This window comes from Hesperophylax consimilis, chromosome 20 (genome assembly GCF_061612785.1).
Source record: "Hesperophylax consimilis isolate HC1 chromosome 20, BYU_Hcon_1.0, whole genome shotgun sequence".
Classification (NCBI taxonomy): domain Eukaryota; kingdom Metazoa; phylum Arthropoda; class Insecta; order Trichoptera; family Limnephilidae; genus Hesperophylax; species Hesperophylax consimilis.
In genome coordinates, this window is record NC_142855.1 from 27,444,277 (window position 1) to 27,466,784 (window position 22,508).

General features: G+C 33.6%; 1 protein-coding gene across 1 annotated transcript; it reads right to left on the reverse strand.

Annotated features, from left to right (window-relative positions):
• Positions 1–513: 513 nt before the first annotated feature.
• Positions 514–5,741, reverse strand: LOC149414474 (uncharacterized). Its single transcript, XM_089643643.1, has 2 exons — positions 3,524–5,741; positions 514–1,163 (listed from the first exon to the last, which is right to left on the reverse strand). The coding sequence occupies exons 1-2, from the start codon at positions 5,394–5,396 to the stop codon at positions 1,144–1,146; spliced, it is 1,893 nt and encodes a 630-aa protein (XP_089499769.1). The 5' UTR covers positions 5,397–5,741; the 3' UTR covers positions 514–1,143.
• Positions 5,742–22,508: the final 16,767 nt, after the last annotated feature.

The following is a 22,508-nucleotide window of genomic DNA, read 5'->3' on the forward strand; positions in this document are numbered from 1 at the left end:
TGGGGGTGATCCTTTTTGAATAAAAACTGGTTTTCTTGACACAACTTTACATTTATTTCAAACTATTGAAACAGGTATAATATTTATAAAGAACTGTGCGAATAACACTGCTACGATCGCTCTGACTTATGAGCTTGTTTATTATCGAGTTATTGTTGAGAAAGGAACGAAAAAACACGTAATGCGAGCCTTTTTAAAGACTTCAAAAACCACCACATGTAAATAAACCACTTGTCATCGTGATGTCTAGCAGTAAAAATGAAACCTGCTATACCGACCAAATTGACAATATTTTCTAAGCAAGGACTCACACCATTTTGGTTAAACGTAGTAACTTCAAATTTCTAGACTACAGATGTCGGTAGCCTGCAAAATTGAACATATTGCCAGGGGGCGGGATTCAAAAATTGCACTAAATTTTTGAATGATAATCTATTTAAAAATAAACTATAAAACAAACAGAATAAACTAAAAAATTCTTAATCTAAATATACCACAAAAATACTAACAAAATAATTCAAAATAGCAGAAATTAACAAAATAAAACCCCCTTTTTTTATGCCCTACTGGTAAACTTATAAATTTAACTGTATAAATGCTGTTGAATTACTCTATTAATTAACTAAAAATAACTAGAAAATTATTAATCCTATTAAATAACCAAAAAAAAATTCAAAAATGACTAAATTACACACGTCTGCATACTAATTTTTACATATTTAAATAGTTCAATAACACAAATAATATAGTTCACACTGAACACAACACAATTATTGTTCCTTTTTTTTTCTTCTTTCTTCTCAGGTCTTCTGCTTGATCCATCCAAGGTGGAGTCGAGAAGATAAGCATCATAGTGTAATGTACATAATCAATCCTTGGTAAGGTCCGGGACGTCAATTACAGGTTTAGTGTCTGAATCCAGGGGCATCAGACATATCTTTGTGATGGGCCTCACAAAGACTCCTTGAGGTGTTTTTAGGGTAACAACTCGTATTACTCCATCCGCTCCAGGGTGTGTATGCAGAATTCGGGCCATTTTCCATAAAGGTGGAGGTAAATGATCTTCCTTTAAAATCACCAGATCGTCTTTTTGCAGTGCCCGTTGAGTGCTGGTCTGCCATTTAGTCCTCTTTTGTAGTTCCATCAGGTAATCTTGCTTCCATCTAGACCAAAAAGATTGGATTAGCGAACTGATCCTCTGATATTGAGTTAGTCTGTTGTCCGGTATCGCCCGGACGTCTCTCTCAGGAATGATACAGGATTCAGTGCCTATAAGGAAATGGTTTGGGGTAAGAGGTTGGTAATCATGGATGTCGTCGGATAAGGAAGTTAATGGACGGGAGTTCAAACAGGCCTCAATCTGACAAATTAAGGTATACAAGAGTTCAAATGTTAATGAAGAATTGCTAGTGATTCTATACAAATGGAACTTTGCTGATTTTACTGCTGCTTCCCACAACCCTCCCTGATTAGGGGCTCGAGGGGTTATGAACTTCCACTCAATACCTCTGTTCACTAAATAATTTTGAATATTGTCGTTGTTTTCCCTCAAGCTGGTGTACAGCTCTTTGAGCCTGCTGCTAGCTCCTTTAAAATTACAAGCATTGTCGGAAAAGATCTTTTCAGGTTGTCCCCTGCGGGATATAAACCTTTTTAAACTGTTCAAAAAAGCATTGCTAGATAAATCCGAAACTAATTCCAAGTGAACAGCCTTGGTTGAGAAGCAAATAAAGATACATAAATACGATTTTACGAGGGAAGCCTTCCTCAGCGTCCCACTTTTAATTAGAATTGGTCCGGCGTAATCTATTCCGGTGATAGCGAAAGGACGACTCGGCGTAATTCTTTCGGGTGGCAAATTTCCCATGATTTGATGACCGGTTCGAGGACGACATCTAAAACATACAATACATTTATGTAATATCTTTTTAATAGTATTTTTACCAAAGATGGGCCAAAATTTTAATCGTATTTCAGCTAACAAAGCTTGAGGTCCTGCGTGTAGGTTTACATAATGGTAGTGACGTATTATCAATTCAGTTAGCTTATGTTTAGCCGGCAAGATAATTGGGTGTTTTTGTTGGTAAGATAAATGTGTAGCCAAATTCAACCTACCGCCTACATATATTAGACCATCGTGTAAGAAGGGATTAAGAGATTTTAAATTACTTTTCTTGTTGACGATGCCATGGTTTTTTAATTCTTTCAATTCCCTTTGAAAGGCGTGTATTTGAGCTGATCTCAATAGACATTTCAAGCCTGATTCCAATTCAGCCACACTTAAATTGTCTGAAATTTTACCCTTAACACTTCTGCAGTTATTGACAAATCGCAATACATACGCAGTAACTCTTTTCAATTTAATAAATGATGAGAATTTTTCAAATATCTCCCATTCTTGAATATCTGTGGATAATATAATATTTTTGCCTTTGAGTTCCGGAGGGTTTGAACACGAAATATTTGATATAGGCCAAGCGTTGACTCCCTCGGTCAACCAACTTGGTCCATTCCACCATATTGGAGAATTTATCAATTTATCTGTAGTGGTTCCTCTTGAAAGTATATCTGCTGCATTGTCGGCTGATGATACATGTCTCCATAGATCTGGATCACTAAATTCTTGTATTTCAGCTACTCGGTTTGCAACGAAAGTAGCCCATCTCGTAGGTTGACCTTTCAGCCAGCACAACGTTATCATGGAGTCACACCAATAATGTGTGTCGATCTCCACTATATTTAGCGCTTGTTTTACATTTTTAATTAATTTCGCCAGTAGCACAGCACTACAAAGCTCCAACTTGGGCAGGGAAATACACTTCGATGGCGCCACTCTTGATTTGGACGTTATTAAATGTGAATGCCGCTTACCGACATGGTCCACTGACACCATGTAAACGCAGGCTCCGTAAGCTTTCTCAGATGAGTCGCAAAAACCGTGTAGTTGTAGATATGTAGATTGCCTGCAAATAATTTTTCTTGGTATTTTCAACACATTTAGTTGAATTAATTCTTGAAGGTAGGACCTCCAGGGTGCTAATATTTCATTAGGCAATGGATCATCCCACGCTGCTTTAGACTGCCATAACTTCTGCATTATCAATTTGGCTACAACTATAATCGGTCCTAGAAGACCTAATGGATCGAAGGTTGATGCGATGCAAGATTATATCTGTCTTTTACTCTCGGTTCGACTTGATGGTTTCATTATTACATAAGAAAAATAATCAGATTCATTATTCCATATTAATCCTAATATTTTCTCAGTCTTTGGATTGTCAGTAATATTTTTTTCAGAATTGCCTGATTCGGCAATCTTAGCTTGGCCCGACTCGGCTGACAACTCCAAGACATTGGACCTCCATTTCCTCAAGGTCATCCCCGCAGACAAAAAGAGGTTGATTTTGCTCTTTTAACTCTCTACAGGATTCCATGTCATCTCCTCCGGTTAACAAGTCATCCATATAGAAGTCATTTTCTATGACCTGACTAGCTCTAGGAAAATTTATATTGTTATCCATACCAATTTGCCGTAGACTTCTAGTGGCTAAGAAAGAGGAAGGCCCCAGACCATATGTGACTGTCTTCAGACGGTAATGCTTGAGCACCTCCTGCGGCGACTCGCGCCACACTATCTTCTGCAGGTCACGGTCCGCTTCACACACGTTAATCTGGCGGTACATCTTCTCGATGTCAGCCGTCAGTACTACTTGATGTTTCCTGAAATGCAATAGTTGGGTGTATAAGTCCTTTTGTATAACAGGTCCTGTCATCAAGGCGTCATTGAGAGAAATTCCATTTGAAGTTTTGGCGGAGCCGTCAAAAACGACCCTCACTTTAGTAGTAGTGCTTGATTCTTTTATTACAGCGTGATGAGGTAAAAAATAGGATTCACGATCCCCCTTTGACTGGTCACACACCTCCATATGACCTAATTCCTCATATTCACGCATGAATTGTATATATTGTGTCTTCAATTCGGGATTTGACACAAATTTTCTTTCTAAATTTTTAAATCTTTTTTCAGCAGTGAGCAATGAACTTCCCAGCTGATCAATGCATGCTCGACGCGGTAAACTTACTACGTATCTACCGTCGTCTTGTCTAGTATGAGTACTAGCAAAACTGGCTTCACAAGCCTTTTCTTCATGATTTAGAATCTTAGTGGGATTAATCTCCTCCAATTTCCAAAATTTTTCTATTTGATGACTTATTTTATTTATAGATAAATTACAACAATCTGATACAGGCCTTTGCTTTGGGTACATGTGGATTGGTCCTGATATGATCCATCCCAGTTGCGTACGTTGAAGTGTTGGTCCCGATTCGAGTTTCAATCTATCGTTGGTTAGGATTTCCCAAAAGCTCTCCGCGCCCAACAGGATGTCGATGGGTGCAGCTATATTGAAGTTCGGGTCAGCTAGCTCCAATCCTCGTGGTAACTTGAAGTCTTTTTTCGCCATTGTCACTTGTGGTAAATTTGTTGTAATCTCCTGTAAAATCAGACATGATATTTCACTTTTATAATCAGTATGAAGCGAATTCATCTCCACTGAAATTCTCTTTTTTATGTGAGTGATGTTATTATGGATCCCAGAAACGGGTTTGTTTATCAATTCACATGGTAAATTTAATTTATTAGCAAATTCTGCTCTCATAAAATTTGACTGGGCCCCTGAATCAATCAGAATGCGGGCTTTAAAAATTTTATTGTTACTACCCACAACTCCTATGTTGGCAGTTGACAATAATATTATTTTTTCTGCTTTATCCGATGCAGAAAAATTCGATACTGAAACCTCGTTATCAGCATCCATATTGGAGGCCTCCCGCAGAGGTACCTCATTGTGTAGCAAGGTGTTGTGATTATCTTTGCCACAACGCCTGCAAGAAAAGGTTGCCTTGCAACTCTGTGCCTGGTGACCCACCTTTAAACATTTAAAACAAGCTTGGATTGATTTCGTAGCATCAATCCTCTCATGTAATTTTAATTTCAGAAATTTTTTACAATAATAAATATGGTGACCTTTCTCGTTACAATAAATGCAGTTGTTAGCCTTTACCGCTAAAAATACTGATGAATCTTTTTTGCAATTATTGTTGCCTAGTTGTGTTTTATGTAAGCTAGAAAATTTTTTCTCAGAAGCGTTCATCAGTTCCAATACTTGGGCTCTAGCAGATAAACATTTTAAGAATTCCTTTAACGTAGGTAATTCGTCTTGTAATGTATATTGTTCCCAATTTTTTCGGGTAGCTGCGTCTAATTTATTTGATATTATATAAATAACCAATGGATCCCATTGATCTACCTTGACCCCGATATTTTGTAATGCCTTTAAACTAACGTTTGTTTCATCAATTAGATACCTCAATGCTACAGGCTCTTCTTGTTTCATGTCTTTTAATGAAAATAGAGCTTGGATGTGTTTATGAACGGTAGTTCTTAAATTTGCATAACGTTCATTTAATAATTCCCAAGCGGAAATGTAATTTAATTCAGAAATTTCTAGATTAGCAATTATCTTTAATGCGTTTCCCTTTAAAGTTGATTGCAAATAAAAGAATTTTTGTACGTTGCTTAAAGTACTATTGTTATGGACTAAAGTCTTGAAGGTTTCGACGAAATTAACCCAATTTTTCTGATCGCCATGAAATTCCCGTAATTGGAGGTTGGGTAGTTTAATTTCCACCTTACTTTGATCGACGGATTCGATCGCACCTTTGGCCGTTGCCAAAACTGAGAAATATTGGTTTTCGAAATCTTCTCGTTGACTATAATTTTCAATTTCGTCTGAATCCGGTAACATTTCAATTTTCTGTTGAACTGCTTCGAATTCATCTAACAATGATTTCACCCGCTCATATCTTAATTTAATTTCATTTACCGACAATGCATTTAAGGAATCCGCGAATCGGGTTAGTTTTCCTTTGATTACGCCGCGTTTGTTTATTAATGACTTCATATTTTCCATTTTTAATTATATTTTGTTAATATCGGTTGACAATTATTTTATTTTAGCAAACACCCGTTTGAAAGAATACCACGACAACCTTGACAATACTATTTGAGAACACTATTCAATAATATTATATTCTTATTTTCAAGTGGGTAGTGATTTTATTTATAATATTGACTCTATTTAAGATTAATCTCGTTTAAATTACATGAGACCTGAATAAACATAAAATGGATGATAGGAAGGAAAGCACTGAATACTTATCTCAGATTTGCGATGTGGTCCACTTTCCTTAATGATTTCCAGTTTCAATCAATTTTGTATCCTTTTGGCTGCTGGTTCTTTGTTTTTTTACATACAATCTCCTGATCGTAATCCGGCTCGAAGGACCAAATGATAAAAATTGGGGGTGATCCTTTTTGAATAAAAACTGGTTTTCTTGACACAACTTTACATTTATTTCAAACTATTGAAACAGGTATAATATTTATAAAGAACTGTGCGAATAACACTGCTACGATCGCTCTGACTTATGAGCTTGTTTATTATCGAGTTATTGTTGAGAAAGGAACGAAAAAACACGTAATGCGAGCCTTTTTAAAGACTTCAAAAACCACCACATGTAAATAAACCACTTGTCATCGTGATGTCTAGCAGTAAAAATGAAACCTGCTATACCGACCAAATTGACAATATTTTCTAAGCAAGGACTCACACCATTTTGGTAAAACGTAGTAACTTCAAATTTCTAGACTACATATGTCGGTAGCCTGCAAAATTGAACACCAGTAGCAACTGTCTTTATCATAAGGCATTTGTCAATGGGTAACAGTATACTTATATTAATTATTCATAGATTAGAAACAAAACCTCACTCCAAATACCCACACAAGATCAAAATCATACCCTATATATTCATTATGTAATTGTTCTCATATATATTTTTATTTTTTCATTTTTTCATTGTAACTTATTTTCAGCATCAACCTCTCTCCATCATAAGTACTTACCATGATAAAGGCAATTTTATTGTTTTTAGTATATGTTTAGCCTTTAAGATTCTCAACTTACAAATAACTTACAGAACGAACAATAACACGTGTTTTTATACAACAATCATTGACACAAACATCACAAAAATCCTACACATCATTCAGAACTCACTAACTCATATATTTAAATATTATATTAATTAAATTATAACTATGATTCAGCTGCATGTAAATAATTACAATGATTCCGATATTAGCTGTAACATGAACGTTGTTCTAGATATGAATAAATTAAACAACTATAACTGGAGCTCATATAGCTTGAAAATCATACATCAGAATATCAGAAGTATATCGAATCTTGATGATTTTACAATTTTTCTTGATCAATTTAATTCCTCTTTTGATGTTATCATATAAACTGAATGTTGGATAAACAAAGATTACACATCCACGTCAATCCCCAATTACTCAGAACATCACACCAAATTCAAACTCAACAAATCAAGCGGGATTGTGATATATATTAAAGACGGTCTACAAGCTCAAGTAGAAGAAATTTCATTATCGCAATCGAACTGGATGAAAATAATATTGAAAAATCATATGTGTAAATTTGCTATCTACAGGTCACCCTCTTTCCAAAATATCGACCCCTTCCTGAATTCATTACAATCAATCATAAATAATTCAAAAAAACTAGAAAGACAAATCATTATAAGGAGATATTAACATTAATACCATCCCGGATTACCATCGTCAAACAAACGATTATCTTTGTCTGCTTGCGGAAAATGGTTTCACTCAGACAATTAACAGCATTACTCGTGAACAGGACCTGAGTAAATCCTGTATAGATCATCTCAATGTGAAAAAAATTAATTTTATCGACTCTTTTGTTATGCACACTACCATTTCAGATCATTACACTACAGCGATTTGCCTCAAAGAAAAGCCCCATACCTATACAAAAATTAAATTCGTTTCTCAAACAAACTTCAATTATCTACTTGACGAATTGAGTTTAGAAAAATGGCAAAAAGTTCTTGACCAAGCAGACACTGATGCAGCAATGAATGAATTTGTTAACAAACTAAATGAGTATATTTCAAAACACACAAGCATTAAACCCATATCGAATAAACTAATAAAACTAACGCCATGGATCTCCCCGGGACTAGTCAAATCGATCCACAAAAGAAACCAACTGCATGAAAAGGCGAAAACGTACCCAGAGAATTTGTTATTACAAGTTTATTATAAAAAGTATAGGAATTTGTGTAAGAATTTAGTAAAATCAGCGAAAGAAACTTTTTTTTAAAACTCATTTACGAAAACAACTGTTCTCCAAAACATTTTTGGGAATCGTTTCGTCAAAAAACCAAATCTAAAATTAACAAATCTTCAGAAATTAAATCTCTATACATCAACAGCTCAAACTCTCAAGTCCCAAAAAACATGGCAAATTATGCCAATAATTATTTCACATCTGTGGGATAAAATTGCGAAAAAAATTCTCGATAAACGTATGACAACAGAAACCGATCTAGCCAATTTATCTATCCCTAATCTCAGTCACAAAATAGAATTAATCCAAACATCACCAAATGAAGTCATGAAGATAATTGACGACTTCAAATCTTCAAAATCGTGTGGTCCAGATAAGATTTAATCAAATCTGATAAAAATCATTAAATCATACATAGCCATACCCATTGCATTCATTTATAATCTAAGCTCTAAAGCGGGTAAATTCCCTAATCATTTGAAACACTCAATAGTTATATTACTACACAAAAATGGGGACAAATCACTAATACAAAATTACCGACCTGTTTCCTTGCTAAATTCTGTATCTAAAATTTTTGAAAAAATTGTGAAGATCCGTCTCAGTCATTATCTTGAAAATAACAACATCCTTTCTAGCAGACAATATGGCTTTCGCAATGGTTTAAGCACTGAAAATGCCATTGCTAATTTGACAAAAATCATCTCTAATAATCTAGATCTAGACAAAGGTATTAAATGCATTGCACTCTTCTTGGATCTAGCCAAAGCATTTGACACTATTTCACACAAAATTCTGCTGAGTAAACTACAGAGAATCGGTATCCAGGGGCAACTTTTAAAATGGTTGGTCAGCTACCTAGAAAATAGGAGCCAAAGAGTGGAAATTAACGGTACTCTAAGCGATCCAGCAAATATAAAATTCGGTGTACCTCAAGGAAGTACGCTAGGACCACTTTTGTTTAATGTTTATATAAATGAGTTTTGTAATAGTTCCTTTGCAGACCATATTATTACCTTTGCAGATGATACAGTATTATTATTTGAAGGAAAAACCTGGTAAAAACTTACAGTAAAGCAGAAATTGGCAATAACAAAGTTAAATAGTGGCTAGACAGCAATCTCCTCACTCTAAACTCGGATAAAACTAAATTCATCTGCTTCAGTGCAACTCAAGCGGGTCAACCTAAAGAGATGCATAGCATTTTTGTACACCATTGCAATGCCATAAATGTATGTAAATTTATTTATTTATTTATTGTAAGAAACAAACAGCATTTTTTTACAGGATTAGTTATACAAGAGGTTACATATGAGGTAAGCCAAAATAGTTTCTTATGCTAATGTTGGTTAATGTGATATAATACAAGATTGTAATTGGTTATAACCATTAACTGAAAATGAAAATGAAATTAACAAAAAAAATAAAAAAAATAAAAATCATTTAAATATATTAGAAGGAAGAAGGAATAGGAAAGGGCAAGAGGCAGAGGGAGATGGGATGGGGACAGGAGACGCTCATGTTGTACCTTTTCTATAACTGTACATTGATTTAATTAATATTTGTGGTCGTGCGCTTGACTTCGTTTCGGTATTTCACAAGAGTATTATTAAGAATATCGATATTATTAAATTGCGTGTTATATTGCGCGCATATACGGGGGATTGGAGAATTTTTTCTAAGGTTGGTTCTGCACGCGGGCAAATGAAAAAAATGGTTTTGTCTGGTTGGCCTTGTAGGTATGTGAATTCTTAAATAATTTACGAGTTCAGGAGAGTCCAGGCCGTTATTCAGAATTTTGTATAAAAATATTTGATCAGATATTAATCTACGTGTTTGAAGTGGAGTAAAGTTGTGAAATTTTAAGGATTCGGTGTTATTTGCAAAGAGTAAATTAAATTTATAATTTATGTGTTTAAAAAATTTGTTTTGCACACTTTCGATTCTGTCAATATGGCATTGGTAGAACGGTGCCCAAATTAGTGTGCAGTATTCTAAGTGGGGGCGGATATACGTGGTGTAAAGGGAATACTTTTTTTTAATATTGCGAAAAGGTTTAGATATACGAATTATAAATCCCAACATTTTATTGGCTTTGTTGATTACTTCGTTAATGTGTTTGATAAAATTTAGTTTTACATCCAGTACTACCCCAAGGTCACGGATTGATTCTATTTCATTGATATGTGTATCATGAAAGTTATAATTAAAATAAATTTTATTTTTGTTGCGCGTAAAAGATAATTTGTTGCACTTAGAAATGTTTATGATTAATTTGTTTAATTTACAGTATGCAAAAAGACGATTTAGGTCTTCTTGAAGTTTTATGCAGTCATTGATAGATTTGATTACTAAGTATATTTTTTTGTCATCTGCATATGCAAGGTAGTTAGCATGTAAAAAACATTTATAAATATCAAATATATATACATTAAACAGTAATGGTCCCAGATGGGAACCCTGCGGTACGCCAGAGGGCACAGTTAAGAAACTAGACTTAGTTCCCTCAACTGATACGCACTGTAGTCTTTTCTGCAGATATGAAGTTAGCCATCTAAGTAAGTCGCCATGGATTCCTAATTGGTGTAATTTTTTAATGAGGATAGAGTGGTTAACTTTATCGAAAGCTTTCGAATAATCTGTGTAGATAACATCTACTTGGTGTCCATTATCCATATTGCTTGTTAAGTATTCAGTAAAGTTGACTAAGTTTGTTATTACTGACCTTTTTTGTAAAAAACCATGTTGTTGATTTTGTATGCTGCGGACAATAGTTATATAAATTTGATCGTACACAATACGCTCAAAGAGTTTACTAAATACTGTGCGTATTGAGATTGGGCGATAGTTTGCAATGTTACTTTTTGAACCAGTTTTATGGATGGGGATTATAATGGCTTCTTTGAATTTTGTAGGAAATATTCCTTTTTTTAAAGACATGTTAAATAAGTTAGTTAAAGGAAATGCAAGATTTTTGGCACATTTTGAGATAAAAAATGGCGAGATACCATCACTACCCGCACCCTTTGTAACATCCAATTCATTCAAGTATTTATTGACCAATGAGTTGCTTATTTGTACGTTCCCGATCGGGTTATTATTATTAACGCAGGTAGAATTATCTATATTACTGGGATCATCCGTGCCCTCATCGCTTACGTAAGTAGATTGGAAGTGTTTACAGAACAGTTGGCTTACTTGATGAGCACCGGTGCCTGACTCGTCTTTTAGGTTCATGATTTGTGGTATGCCATTTGTCCTATTTTTGTTCTTAGCGTAATTCCAGAGACTTTTATTGTTAGTTGGAATACTAGACTCAACTGAATTTATATATTGGGTGTAACAATGTTTCTGTAAGTGTTTTTGTTGTATTCGTTTGATAGAGAACTCTATGTAATCAACTGGATTATTATTTGATTTCCATTTTTTGTGTAGTCTTTGTTTCTCATTTATGATGTTGATTAGGGGAGGTGAGTACCAGTTGGGAAATTTTTTCTTTTTGATGAACCGTTTGGGGACAAACTGGTTAATGGTGTTATTTAAAATGTCATAAAAAGTATAAATTGCTTCGTCAACGTCAGCATTATCGTGAGTAAAAGACCAGTCTGTTTTAGACAGGTGTTGGTTTATTAAATCATAATCAGCTTTATCATACCGACAAATTTCTTTTGGTGGAGCATTGATAGTTGGAAGTGTGTCTAATTGTAGTATGATTTTGAGCGATGGATGGTGTAAATCCTCTTTGACAAGAGGGTTGTATGCTTGAGATACAAGGCATTCCACATTACAGATAACTAAATCTAGTATACGTTTATTGGCATTTTTGATGGAATTGTATTGGTTCAGTTCAGAGTAATGGATTGTGTCAGTAAGTAAGGAAGTAATTGAATTTAAATTTTCAGGTGTTAAGTGTGAATTATTATCTTGTGGTTTCCATGTTATGGTGGGCATATTAAAGTCTCCAATTACGAAAATAATATCATCTGGGTTTTGATCTTTGACGTTAGCAAGCAAACAAAGGAATGAACTGAGAGCATTTTCATATCCATGTCCCTGTGGTAAGTATATACAAGAAACATGAATGGTACGTTTTGAAGTATAGTTAGACGGGGGAATAGTTACCCAAATGCATTCAGCATTACAGACCAAGTCTTCGCGAGGGTATGCGTTAAGATTGTTATGAGTTATGATCATGACTCCACCGCCTCGACGAGAATCTGATTGGGTATTAATGCTATTAATTGTAAAGTTATTTGTCCTATCCCGTCTAAAAATACTGTAAAATTCAGTTGGTGCCAGTTCCGGATCTAAAATAGAATCAATAAGCCAAGACTCAGATATACCGAAAATGAAGCAATCGTCATTCAAAAGAATATTATTGTGAAAAATCTCAGTTTTAGTACGTAGTCCTCTACAGTTTTGGTATATAATATTTAACATTTTAATTTAGTTGAGTAATAGTTGGGTACAATTTGGTTATAATATATGAGTATAACTGAAGAGTAGTGTATTATGAATGACATGTACGATATTAAATTGATAGAATAATGTACAAAAGTGAGCATCAAGTACAGGAGGAGGGGGGATAGCGAGATAAAGATGGGTAAGGAGAGTGTAGGAGTGTATCTTCTATATTGGGTAGTATATACATTCCTTATTGTAAATATACAAAAATTAATATTGAAAACAGAACAGACTATTTTAGCAAAATTTATAAGATAACTAGGTATAAACGAAATCGGAAATAAAAATAAGAATAAGAATAAAAATAAAAATAAACATAAAAATAGAGATAAAAATGAAAATAAAAATAATAACATTATTCAATGGTAAGTTAAAATTAAAAGAAAAATGCAGATCGTGCGAATGATCTTAAAATATGGTTATAAATAGAGGAAATAATATGAACAGCTTGCTTATAGCTTGTAAGTATATGAATAAAATAAAGTAGAGACCGTATCGACGGTATCAGGATTATTGTTAGTAGGCATTCTTGAAATAAAGACAATGTCTATTAGTAGCATTATAGATAGATATGTACATGAAAGATATACAACGTTATAGTATTATTAACATGATATACAACGGTAAGTTAAAATTAAAAGAAAAATGCAGATCGTGTGAATGATCTTAAAATATGTTTATAAATACAGGAAATAATATGAACAGCTTGATTATAGCTTGTAAATATACTAATAAAATAAAGTAGAGACCGTATCAATAGTATCAGGATTATTGTTAGTAGGCATTCTTGAAATATAGACAATATCTATTAGTAGCATTGTAGATAGATATGTACATGAGAGATATACAATGTTATAGTATTATTAACATGATATACATGGAAAACATAAGATAAACATGAATAATAAACAGTTATAATAGTATCACTGCATTTTGAGCATAGGTACATGAGATATAGGTATACAATGAGATAAAGGCACACAATATCGTCGAAATTGTAAATAAATGTCGTAAAGTACACACGCTGCCAGTAGCCTAATTGTAAGTAGGTATCGACAACTGTAAGATGCGCGGTATTGCGATAAATTGCCTGCACGAGTATTATAATACGGGCGTTTCTAAATGTGTATAATATTTTAGCAGGCTGAATTGAATAATAATAATTACTTAATTGTATGGCGAGCGGGTACTACATAGGTATTCATAAGATGTTTGTTATTATGGTTTGTGGGCAGATTAATAATGAAGTTATAATATGTAGGATAAGTTATAATGCGATAATGTAAGTTAAGTATATTATCTATGTACCTACGTACTTGTTGATAATTCAAACTATTCACCATTCGAGCAAAATATGTTTTTAATAACGTAGTTTTAGAGATTATTATTTATATTATCAAAAACAAATCACTTTTTATTATTATTTTTAGTAACCTACTTTTAAAAATACCGATAATGATGCCACAAGGTATTTATGCTAAGTTTGAAGAGATTATTATTTATGTTTATTGGTTCTGGAACGCAGACCGATCGGTCTGGAGTCATCATTAACAGAACCAGCTATGGAATGGGAATCGGGCACGGCGCCGGTGGACTTGTTAACTGGAGGAGCTGCTGGGTTAAGAGCCTTGGCCCTCGTCAAGAGGGCGGTCACGATCTAAGGTACTAAATGTAGTACCTTAGAATGTGTGGACAGTATTAAATATCTAGGAATTATCATAGACAAATTTCTGAGGTGGGATAAACATATAGGTAGACTTAACTTCCTCAAAAGTCAGGAAACTTACACATCTTTTCAGGGCTATTAGAAATATTCTCTTCATTAAAGACATGAAAAGAATTTACTTTGCCATGTGTAATTCCTTATTAGATAATACATCTTTAGGTTGGGGAGGTTGTACTAAAACAATACTTGATCCCTTAGCAAAAGCTCAGAAATCACTTCTTAAAGTTATACTAAAAAACCGTTCAGATACCCCAGTGATTCATTGTTCGAAGAGTTTCGTGTTCTAAATGTAAGGCAATTATACATGAGGAAAATCATATTACATACCCAAAAAACGCGTCACCAATACACTTCCGTACTCCATTATCACGATACTAGACATGCTAAGAGCAACCCAGTTGTTCCTCCCACCACTTCTTCATCCTTAGCTCAAAGACAATTCTCATACTTAGGCCCTAAATTGCTTAATCTTATTCCCGATGCATGGAAATCAAAAAGTGCTAACATTCTCCGAAATCTGGTAAATAATTGGCTTCTGATCTTGGGGAGAGATGAATGCGAAAATATGCTAATTAACTATAACTATAATATAACTATATATTATAGTTATATATATATATATATATATATATATATACATATATATATATATATATATATATATATATGTATATATATATATATATATATATATATATATATATATATATATATAGGTCCCACAACATTTATTGCGTCCGTGCGTAAATCCGTCTTTGGGCGTCCAGCACTTCTAGTTCTTTTTTTTAGATTGTTTTTGTGAATATTGCACTATGTTTTACTCACGATAATCGCTAATATCATATTTTTTTTAAATTCATAATAATGCAGGTTTTGATGTTTATTACACTCTCATACATTTATAGCGTCACGTACATACTCACGTCCGGGTGTATATTTTTTGTATATTGAAGGTTCCTTTTAATATAGGTTTCACGTCCGTTCACTCTAATTTAATTGTTACGTCTGCCGTATATTGCTGACTATTCTAATAAAGGTTTCACGTCCATACTGAATAATATATTCTTGCGTCCGAGTGTATATTATTTGTTTGTTACATGGCGTTTTGAAGGTCGATTTAATTTTTACGTCTTCCGTATATACGGCCCTTAAGACTCTTGGATTTGTTTTGAGAGTTTCAAAAGGTAAATTTAGGCCGTTGTTATGCCCCTTATATTATTAAACCCCTTAGGATTACATGACTTATTCTGATATGGGAGATATATTTCACCTTAAAAATAATCAATATAAATATTGTTTATTTTAATTCTTTTATATATCGAGACAAATAGACATCTATAATTTTTGCAATCTTTTCTTTATTTTTAATATCTACTTATGTGAGACTTCTTATCATTTTTACCAATGTATCTTATTTTATTATACGCTTTTGTTGTAACATGTTTTTTTTTCATTCTATTTTGTTTTCTCTATTGTTTTAATTTTGAAGAATTTATAATAACTGCGATACTCAACTATTAAACTAGAATAAAAACGTCTATTTGGTGTAATAAATAAATTAACAAATAAATAAACAACACAAAATATTTCTTACTTTTCTAGTGAAGTTTTCACGTTCATAGTGAATTAATTAATTAATTACAGCATCTGTGGTTGAGAGATAAGACTCTCGACTCGCAATCCGAAGCCCGTAATCTGACGGTCAAACCCGGCGTGCGCAAATAAATTTTTATTTGTTTGTGTTATTTCACAATTAATACATTAAACATAATATAAAGTGTGTTTGCAGCACGTTCCAGAGTGAAATATACTCTCAGTATCGCCCTGGTGTGTGACCACCATTCCGAATGGAAACGTTATTTCCAAGCTTTTGCCGTGTTTGGTGACCAGATATAAATAGCCAGGTACTTTTCTACATTTCTCTTCCTCATCTTCTTCCCCTCCCCAATACCTTCACCCTAGTACTCAGATTGGGGATGCCACAGTCTCGCTGTTCCAGACGGGAGCGGTTGAGACTCTTGTGCGGTATATAAAAAATATATTTGTATATATTTATTTTTTATTTTTTTGACATCCAGAAACACACCAGACCTGACAACAAACTGTCTATTGATAGTGAGAAGTTTTAATGAATATCTTGTTGCACCTTGTATACAAACGTACCTACTGGGCGCAGGCGTGCGACAATTTTTTTTTCAACGATATCCTTAGTAAAAATGTATCATTTCATAACGCGCCAGTTCGCTCCATTGCAGAGGGCGGTCGGACATTTTTAGGTCGGGATATCAATTTACCGTCCACTGTAAACCATCTTACAAAAATGTCCACCCGCGCAAGGCGCTTTTTAGTTCTGAGTGCTAAGTGGCAACGTTGTAAATGAACTGAATGTTGCCAAATCTGGGGTTTTGCTTCACCAAGGACTCAAACAATACATAAAAATGTACAAATTCGCCAACGGCCATAGGGACGCAATACTATCGACGAAATGCATGGACGCAGCACGGCCGTCGTTATGTATACAAAATAATATCTACTCGTGATTGGTCACGAGGATACAATACCATCGACGCAGAACTTCTGTCGTTACGTATTCAATATAATAATATCTGTTTTTATATTTAACTTAATTAGTTCAACCTCAAATTGCAATATTTTAATTAATGAGTTAAACTTATTAATACCATTAAGTTCAAAATAAAAATATTTATTTTTTATTTTTATTTCTTAACATCATTAGTGTTACAATATTTACAACATAATATTAAATAATATTTAAATCACTTTTCTGATAAGTAAGATGCTTGTGCTTAGGAGAGGACAACAATATATTTTTACATATTTATATTGCAAATATTATTACAAAAACTATTAATAGCCTTACAAGAAAATACAATAAAAGTAATAAAAACAGGTTAGTTATAAATAATACCAAGGAATGATAAGCAGAAACATAATATGTGGAGTTTATTAAGCAGAATTGATTTGAAAGTACCTACACGGCACACACGCTCATGTAATCTAGTAAAATAAAAATGCTTGTCTTAGAAGAATATGTTCAACATATGTATAATAACATTCTCTCTGATTCTATCTTCGATGTAACCAAAATAAATATAAAAACTATATTAAAAATGTATTAAACGTGTACCAAACTGCATAAAATGTAATTATATTATGTAATGACATATATTATGTAGTATTACGTTATAATAATCTTCTGTTTTAATAATCTCCTGTTATAATAATCTCCAGTTAAAATAATCTCATGTTATAATAATCTCCCTCTTGAATAACGTTATATTTTTTACAAAATGAAACAATACTATGTTTTAAACCACTTTATATTTATTTTATACAATATTTGGGTTCAATCCAAACCGATCGACGAAATATAAATAAAAATAAAGTGGTTTAAAACAAAGTATTTGTTTCATTTTGTATAATGTCAAGCCACTAAGTGTTTGCTTTCTTCGATAAATTTTATATTTTTTAGTTCTTGTAAGTAAAGTTTTTAAATTTTTACATACATAATAGAATAGAATTTTGCGGAAATCTGCAATTGGTTTCTCAGTTAGGTAAATTACACGTGTATAAATGAACCACATTGTATACTGTTGATTTCCCTGAAATAAAATAAATAAATAAATAATTTAAAACAATAAGAAAATTTATTAGGAGGTATTAGAGAATTTTAAATTGTTTTTTTTTTGTAACTGTCATAATTTTCCTCAAATATATCCAGGAGTAATTTATTGAATAATTTTATACCGTTAAATAAATAATGATGTTTTGCTGTTGTAGTTCGAACTAGTGGTACGGTTAGTCCTCCAATATAAATAATTATTTAGCTTAAAATTAATTATGGAATATTATTTTTATCAAATAAATCTTTATGTAATTGAAGTTCTTAATCTACGAGTATTTTTGTCATAAATTTTTGTGAGAAGTGGAACCGGGAAACCTTGGAAAACATTTATTGTTGGATAGTTATATGGCTTTTTTAAATATGATTTTTATTAATATTTTTTGAATTGTCACAAGTGGACGTAGGTATGATTTATACCCACCCCCCCCCCCCGCAAACCACGATTTCATATTGTAGTAGTGTAGAATGTGCAAGTGCAAAATAAATACCTTTAAGTATTTTTAATGATACAGTATTTCTAAGTCTAAAAAACATAAAGATGAGTTTTCTCATTCTGTCTACTGTGGAGTTTATTTGACTTTTCCATTTGATGTTATTATCGATAATTATTCCAAGATGTTCACAGCCTAAGCACCCTGATCAAATTTCTGAAGGAATCGCTTGGGTACCTACTGGATTATAAGGGTATAACGAGCTATGTATTCGATACATGCGATTATATTAATTGGCTAATTATTTAGATTCATTAATTGACAAACAGTTTGCGTTACATATTGGTATTTCGTTAACATTGATATCAGTAAATTTTTCTTTAGCATAGACTACAATTCCACTACTTTTATTTTTGTGATAATTTGTGACATATTGTTTGTAGTTTGGAATACTTGGTATATTTTTATGTATTGCATGCGAGTGTGCCTCGGATAGTATTAAAAAATCTGGTTGTGGACATAATGTCAAATACATAGGTATACCAGAAGTTCGTCCATGTTTCAAATTATACTCCCTATGTTTAAGTGCAAGATTGTTAGTAGATTTATTATGTTGTTCTAGATTTTAGTGCATTCGCTGTATGTTTCACATACGTATTCTTCTATATTTTGATTTTTTGTTGATTTCATTTAAGTTAAAGTTTTCATTGCATTTATGAAGGTGTGATAAAATATATATTTATAATTCTATGAATATATTAATAATTATCCTCACAATTTGTGTTACGATATTCTTGCTAGATTTCAATTCATATCTTGAGGTTTTTATTTTATTCTATAAGATTTATTTTATATTCAGATAATATTCGGGAACTTATAAATTGTTTGTTTAATTGACAACAATATTTAATTTAAAATAAAACAATAACTTTGTAAACACCACTTTTATTTTTTATACTTTGTGCCGACCGGGTTTCGCTCCCAAAAAAAACGCTTTTTCTTTAAAAAAAAACAACAACGGACGCAATACTACCAACGTAATGCGTAAACGCATCACGATCGTCGTTATGCATTAAAAACTACGCAGGATGCTTCTTAGTTCTTAGTGTCAAGCGGCATCGTTGTAAATTAACCCAACGTTGCCAAATCTGATGATTTACTCAACCAAACGCTCAAATAATTTATAAAAATGTACTCGTGAATGGCCATGGGGACGCAGTACTATCGAAGTAATGCGTGGACGCAGCAAAATCGTCGTTATGCATTAAAAACCACGCAAGACGATTCTTAGTTCTGAGTATCAAGCGGCATCGTTGTAAATTAACCAAATGTTGCCAAATCGGATGATTTACTCAACCAAACGCTCAAATAATATTTAACAATGTACTCCGAATGGCCACAAGGACGCAGTACTATCGACGTAATGCGTAGACGCAGCAAGACCGTCGTTATGTATTCATAATAATATTTCAACGTGATCGGCCAGGGGGACGCAATACTATCAAAGTAATGCGTGGATGCAGCATGACCGTCGTTGTATATTCAAAATAATATCTACTCGTGATCGTTCACTGGGACGCAATACTATCGACGTGATGCATGGAAGCATCATGATTGTCATTATGAGTTAAAAATAGTATATTCTCATGAGCGGCTACGGGGACGCAGTACTATCGACGTAATGCGTGGACGCAGCACGACCGTCGTTATGTATATAAAATAATATCTACTCGTAATCGGTCTCGAGGACGCAATACTAACGCTGTAATGCGTAGACGCAGCATGATCGTCGTTATGTATCGAAAATTATATTACTTCGTGGACGCGGCAAGATCGTAGAAATGAATAAAAACATACACCGCTCGATATATACATCGTGTAGCGAACCTGTCGGCAAAATGTCAAACGTTCAATATTCGTTTCCAGACATTCTGAGACATTTTTTGCTTCCACAAAAATTTTTGCCATACGATTCTACATGGGGTAAGCATCGTTCTGGCCAATTTTGAGGTCAAAACATTGCAGCGTCCGTATATCGGACGCTGTAAGTCGGTGGACGCTGCAATGCTATGGAGTTTTTAGGGGTCGGACGCAACAAATGTAGCGGGATATATATATATATATATATTTTATATACGTGAGTAACGTTAGGTTAGGTTAGGTAAACCGTAAGTATTGTTGTATGCATCACATGGGATGTTGATCACTTCGGCTAGGTCACATCCCGGATGTTAATCTGTGCTCAGTGATGTTGTGGTCAGCTAGTAGTGAAGATCACGGAACTTACTGGTTCTCCAAGTTCTGGCAATGCGTCGCACAGTGGGCTGAAAATCGCCTTTCATAGACATAGAGACTTGAATTTTCAAGGGTATTTTTTTTGGCTAGAAATGGATTCTGCTGATCATTACTATGCTATAAAATGTCATACGAAGCAATTGCGTGTACAAATGAAGGAGTTATAATTTTTTTAAGAAAAAATTGTATGGCGCTGACATTAAAAATGAGGCTATCTCTGGAATCATAAGGTTGGCCGTTCTATCTTTACACACAGATAATACTACTATTTATTTGTATTTTTTTGACATACTTCACATTGTGGCGCAAGGTGCGATTTTTTTTTTAAATCTAAAAGTTGAAAAAAAATCCTTTTTTTGTTGATGAATCATTTAAAAAAAAATCGCCTTTCATAGACATAGAGACTTGAATTTTCAAGTGTATTTTTTTTGGCTAGAAATGGATTCTGCTGATCATTAATATGCTATAAAATTTTGTATGAAGGAATTGCGTGTACAAATGAAGGAGTCATCATTTTTTTAAGAAAAATTTGTATGGAGCTGACATTAAAAATGAGGCTATCTCTGGAATCATAAGGTTGGCCGTTCTATCTTTACACACAGATAATACTACTATTTATTTGTATTTTTTTGACATACTTCATATTGTGGCGCAAGGTGCGATTATTTTTTTCTAGCAAAAAAAATACCCTTGAAAATTCAAGTCTCTATGTCTATGAATGGCGATTTTCAGCCCACTGTGCGTCGCCAGGATGAGTTCTAGATGATGCGTTCTCGTTCTCGCTGTCGACTTGTTCTCGCTGCCAATCTCGAATATTCCTGGGCTTGCTTATGTTTTTATACAGGTTATATTTACACGTTCCTTGCCTTGTTCACATTCATACATCGTCTAATACGACATAGATACAAACTTTGAAAAATATATAAGCCTTAAACTAAATAATAATTTCCAGATGAACTCCATAATAATGGAAAAAATACTTCGAAAGATCGTGGAAGTTGGACTGGCTGCCAATCTGCAGGACTTCTTGGCGAAACCGGATTGCAGCGGCAACCATTCGGAGGCTAAATCAGAAACTTTGACGTCAAGGCGAAGAAAATTCATGACACTTTTAGCAAAACCGGGGAAAGAAGACAAGATGCTTTACAGTGACATGAAAAAGTATGTTCGCAATTTTAATTTTACCATCTATTATATAACACTATGTGACTTCAAAAAAGTAGAAAAGGTCTCCCGCAGTCCCCTCTTACAAAGATGCAGGGTGCATTGCGAAATTCATCTATTGTGTTTAAATTTAGACTTGCAAATCAATTCGAAAACGTTTTTTTTTGTTTCATTCTTCAGGTTCCTAATGTTTACATTTTGGAAATTAGGAGGCTCCGATGAAAATAATTTCCCTCGGGCCTTTTTAAGAAGGGCAGTAGAGAAAGTTCTGGGAAGGAAAAACATCGGAAACGGTGGGTAGGAATATGTTTACGGCCATATGAATTCATGCCGTCTAGAGAGGTCAATGAATCTCTTTCAACCGGCCAACATCCCGCCAAAGTCATCGGCCGTATCTTGTCAAACCGAATCACCGATATGATATTGTATATGTTTGCCATTCTTGAAAGAATGGAATTTTTGTACGGACAAAACTATTTATTCATATTCATGTTACGTTTGTAATAATACGTATGCATAACTTTCAAAAATTGTACTTTCTAAAA

What these genes read in the sequence shown, in the direction of transcription:
- LOC149414474 (XM_089643643.1), bottom strand. Translation starts at nt 5,396, where the DNA reads ATGAAACAAGAAGAGCCTGTAGCATTGAGGTATCTAATTGATGAAACA. An exon ending in TAGAAGTCTACGGCAAATTG is followed by an intron (nt 1,164 to 3,523) that starts GTATGGATAACA and finishes TTTTTGGTCTAG; the next exon opens with ATGGAAGCAAGATTACCTGA.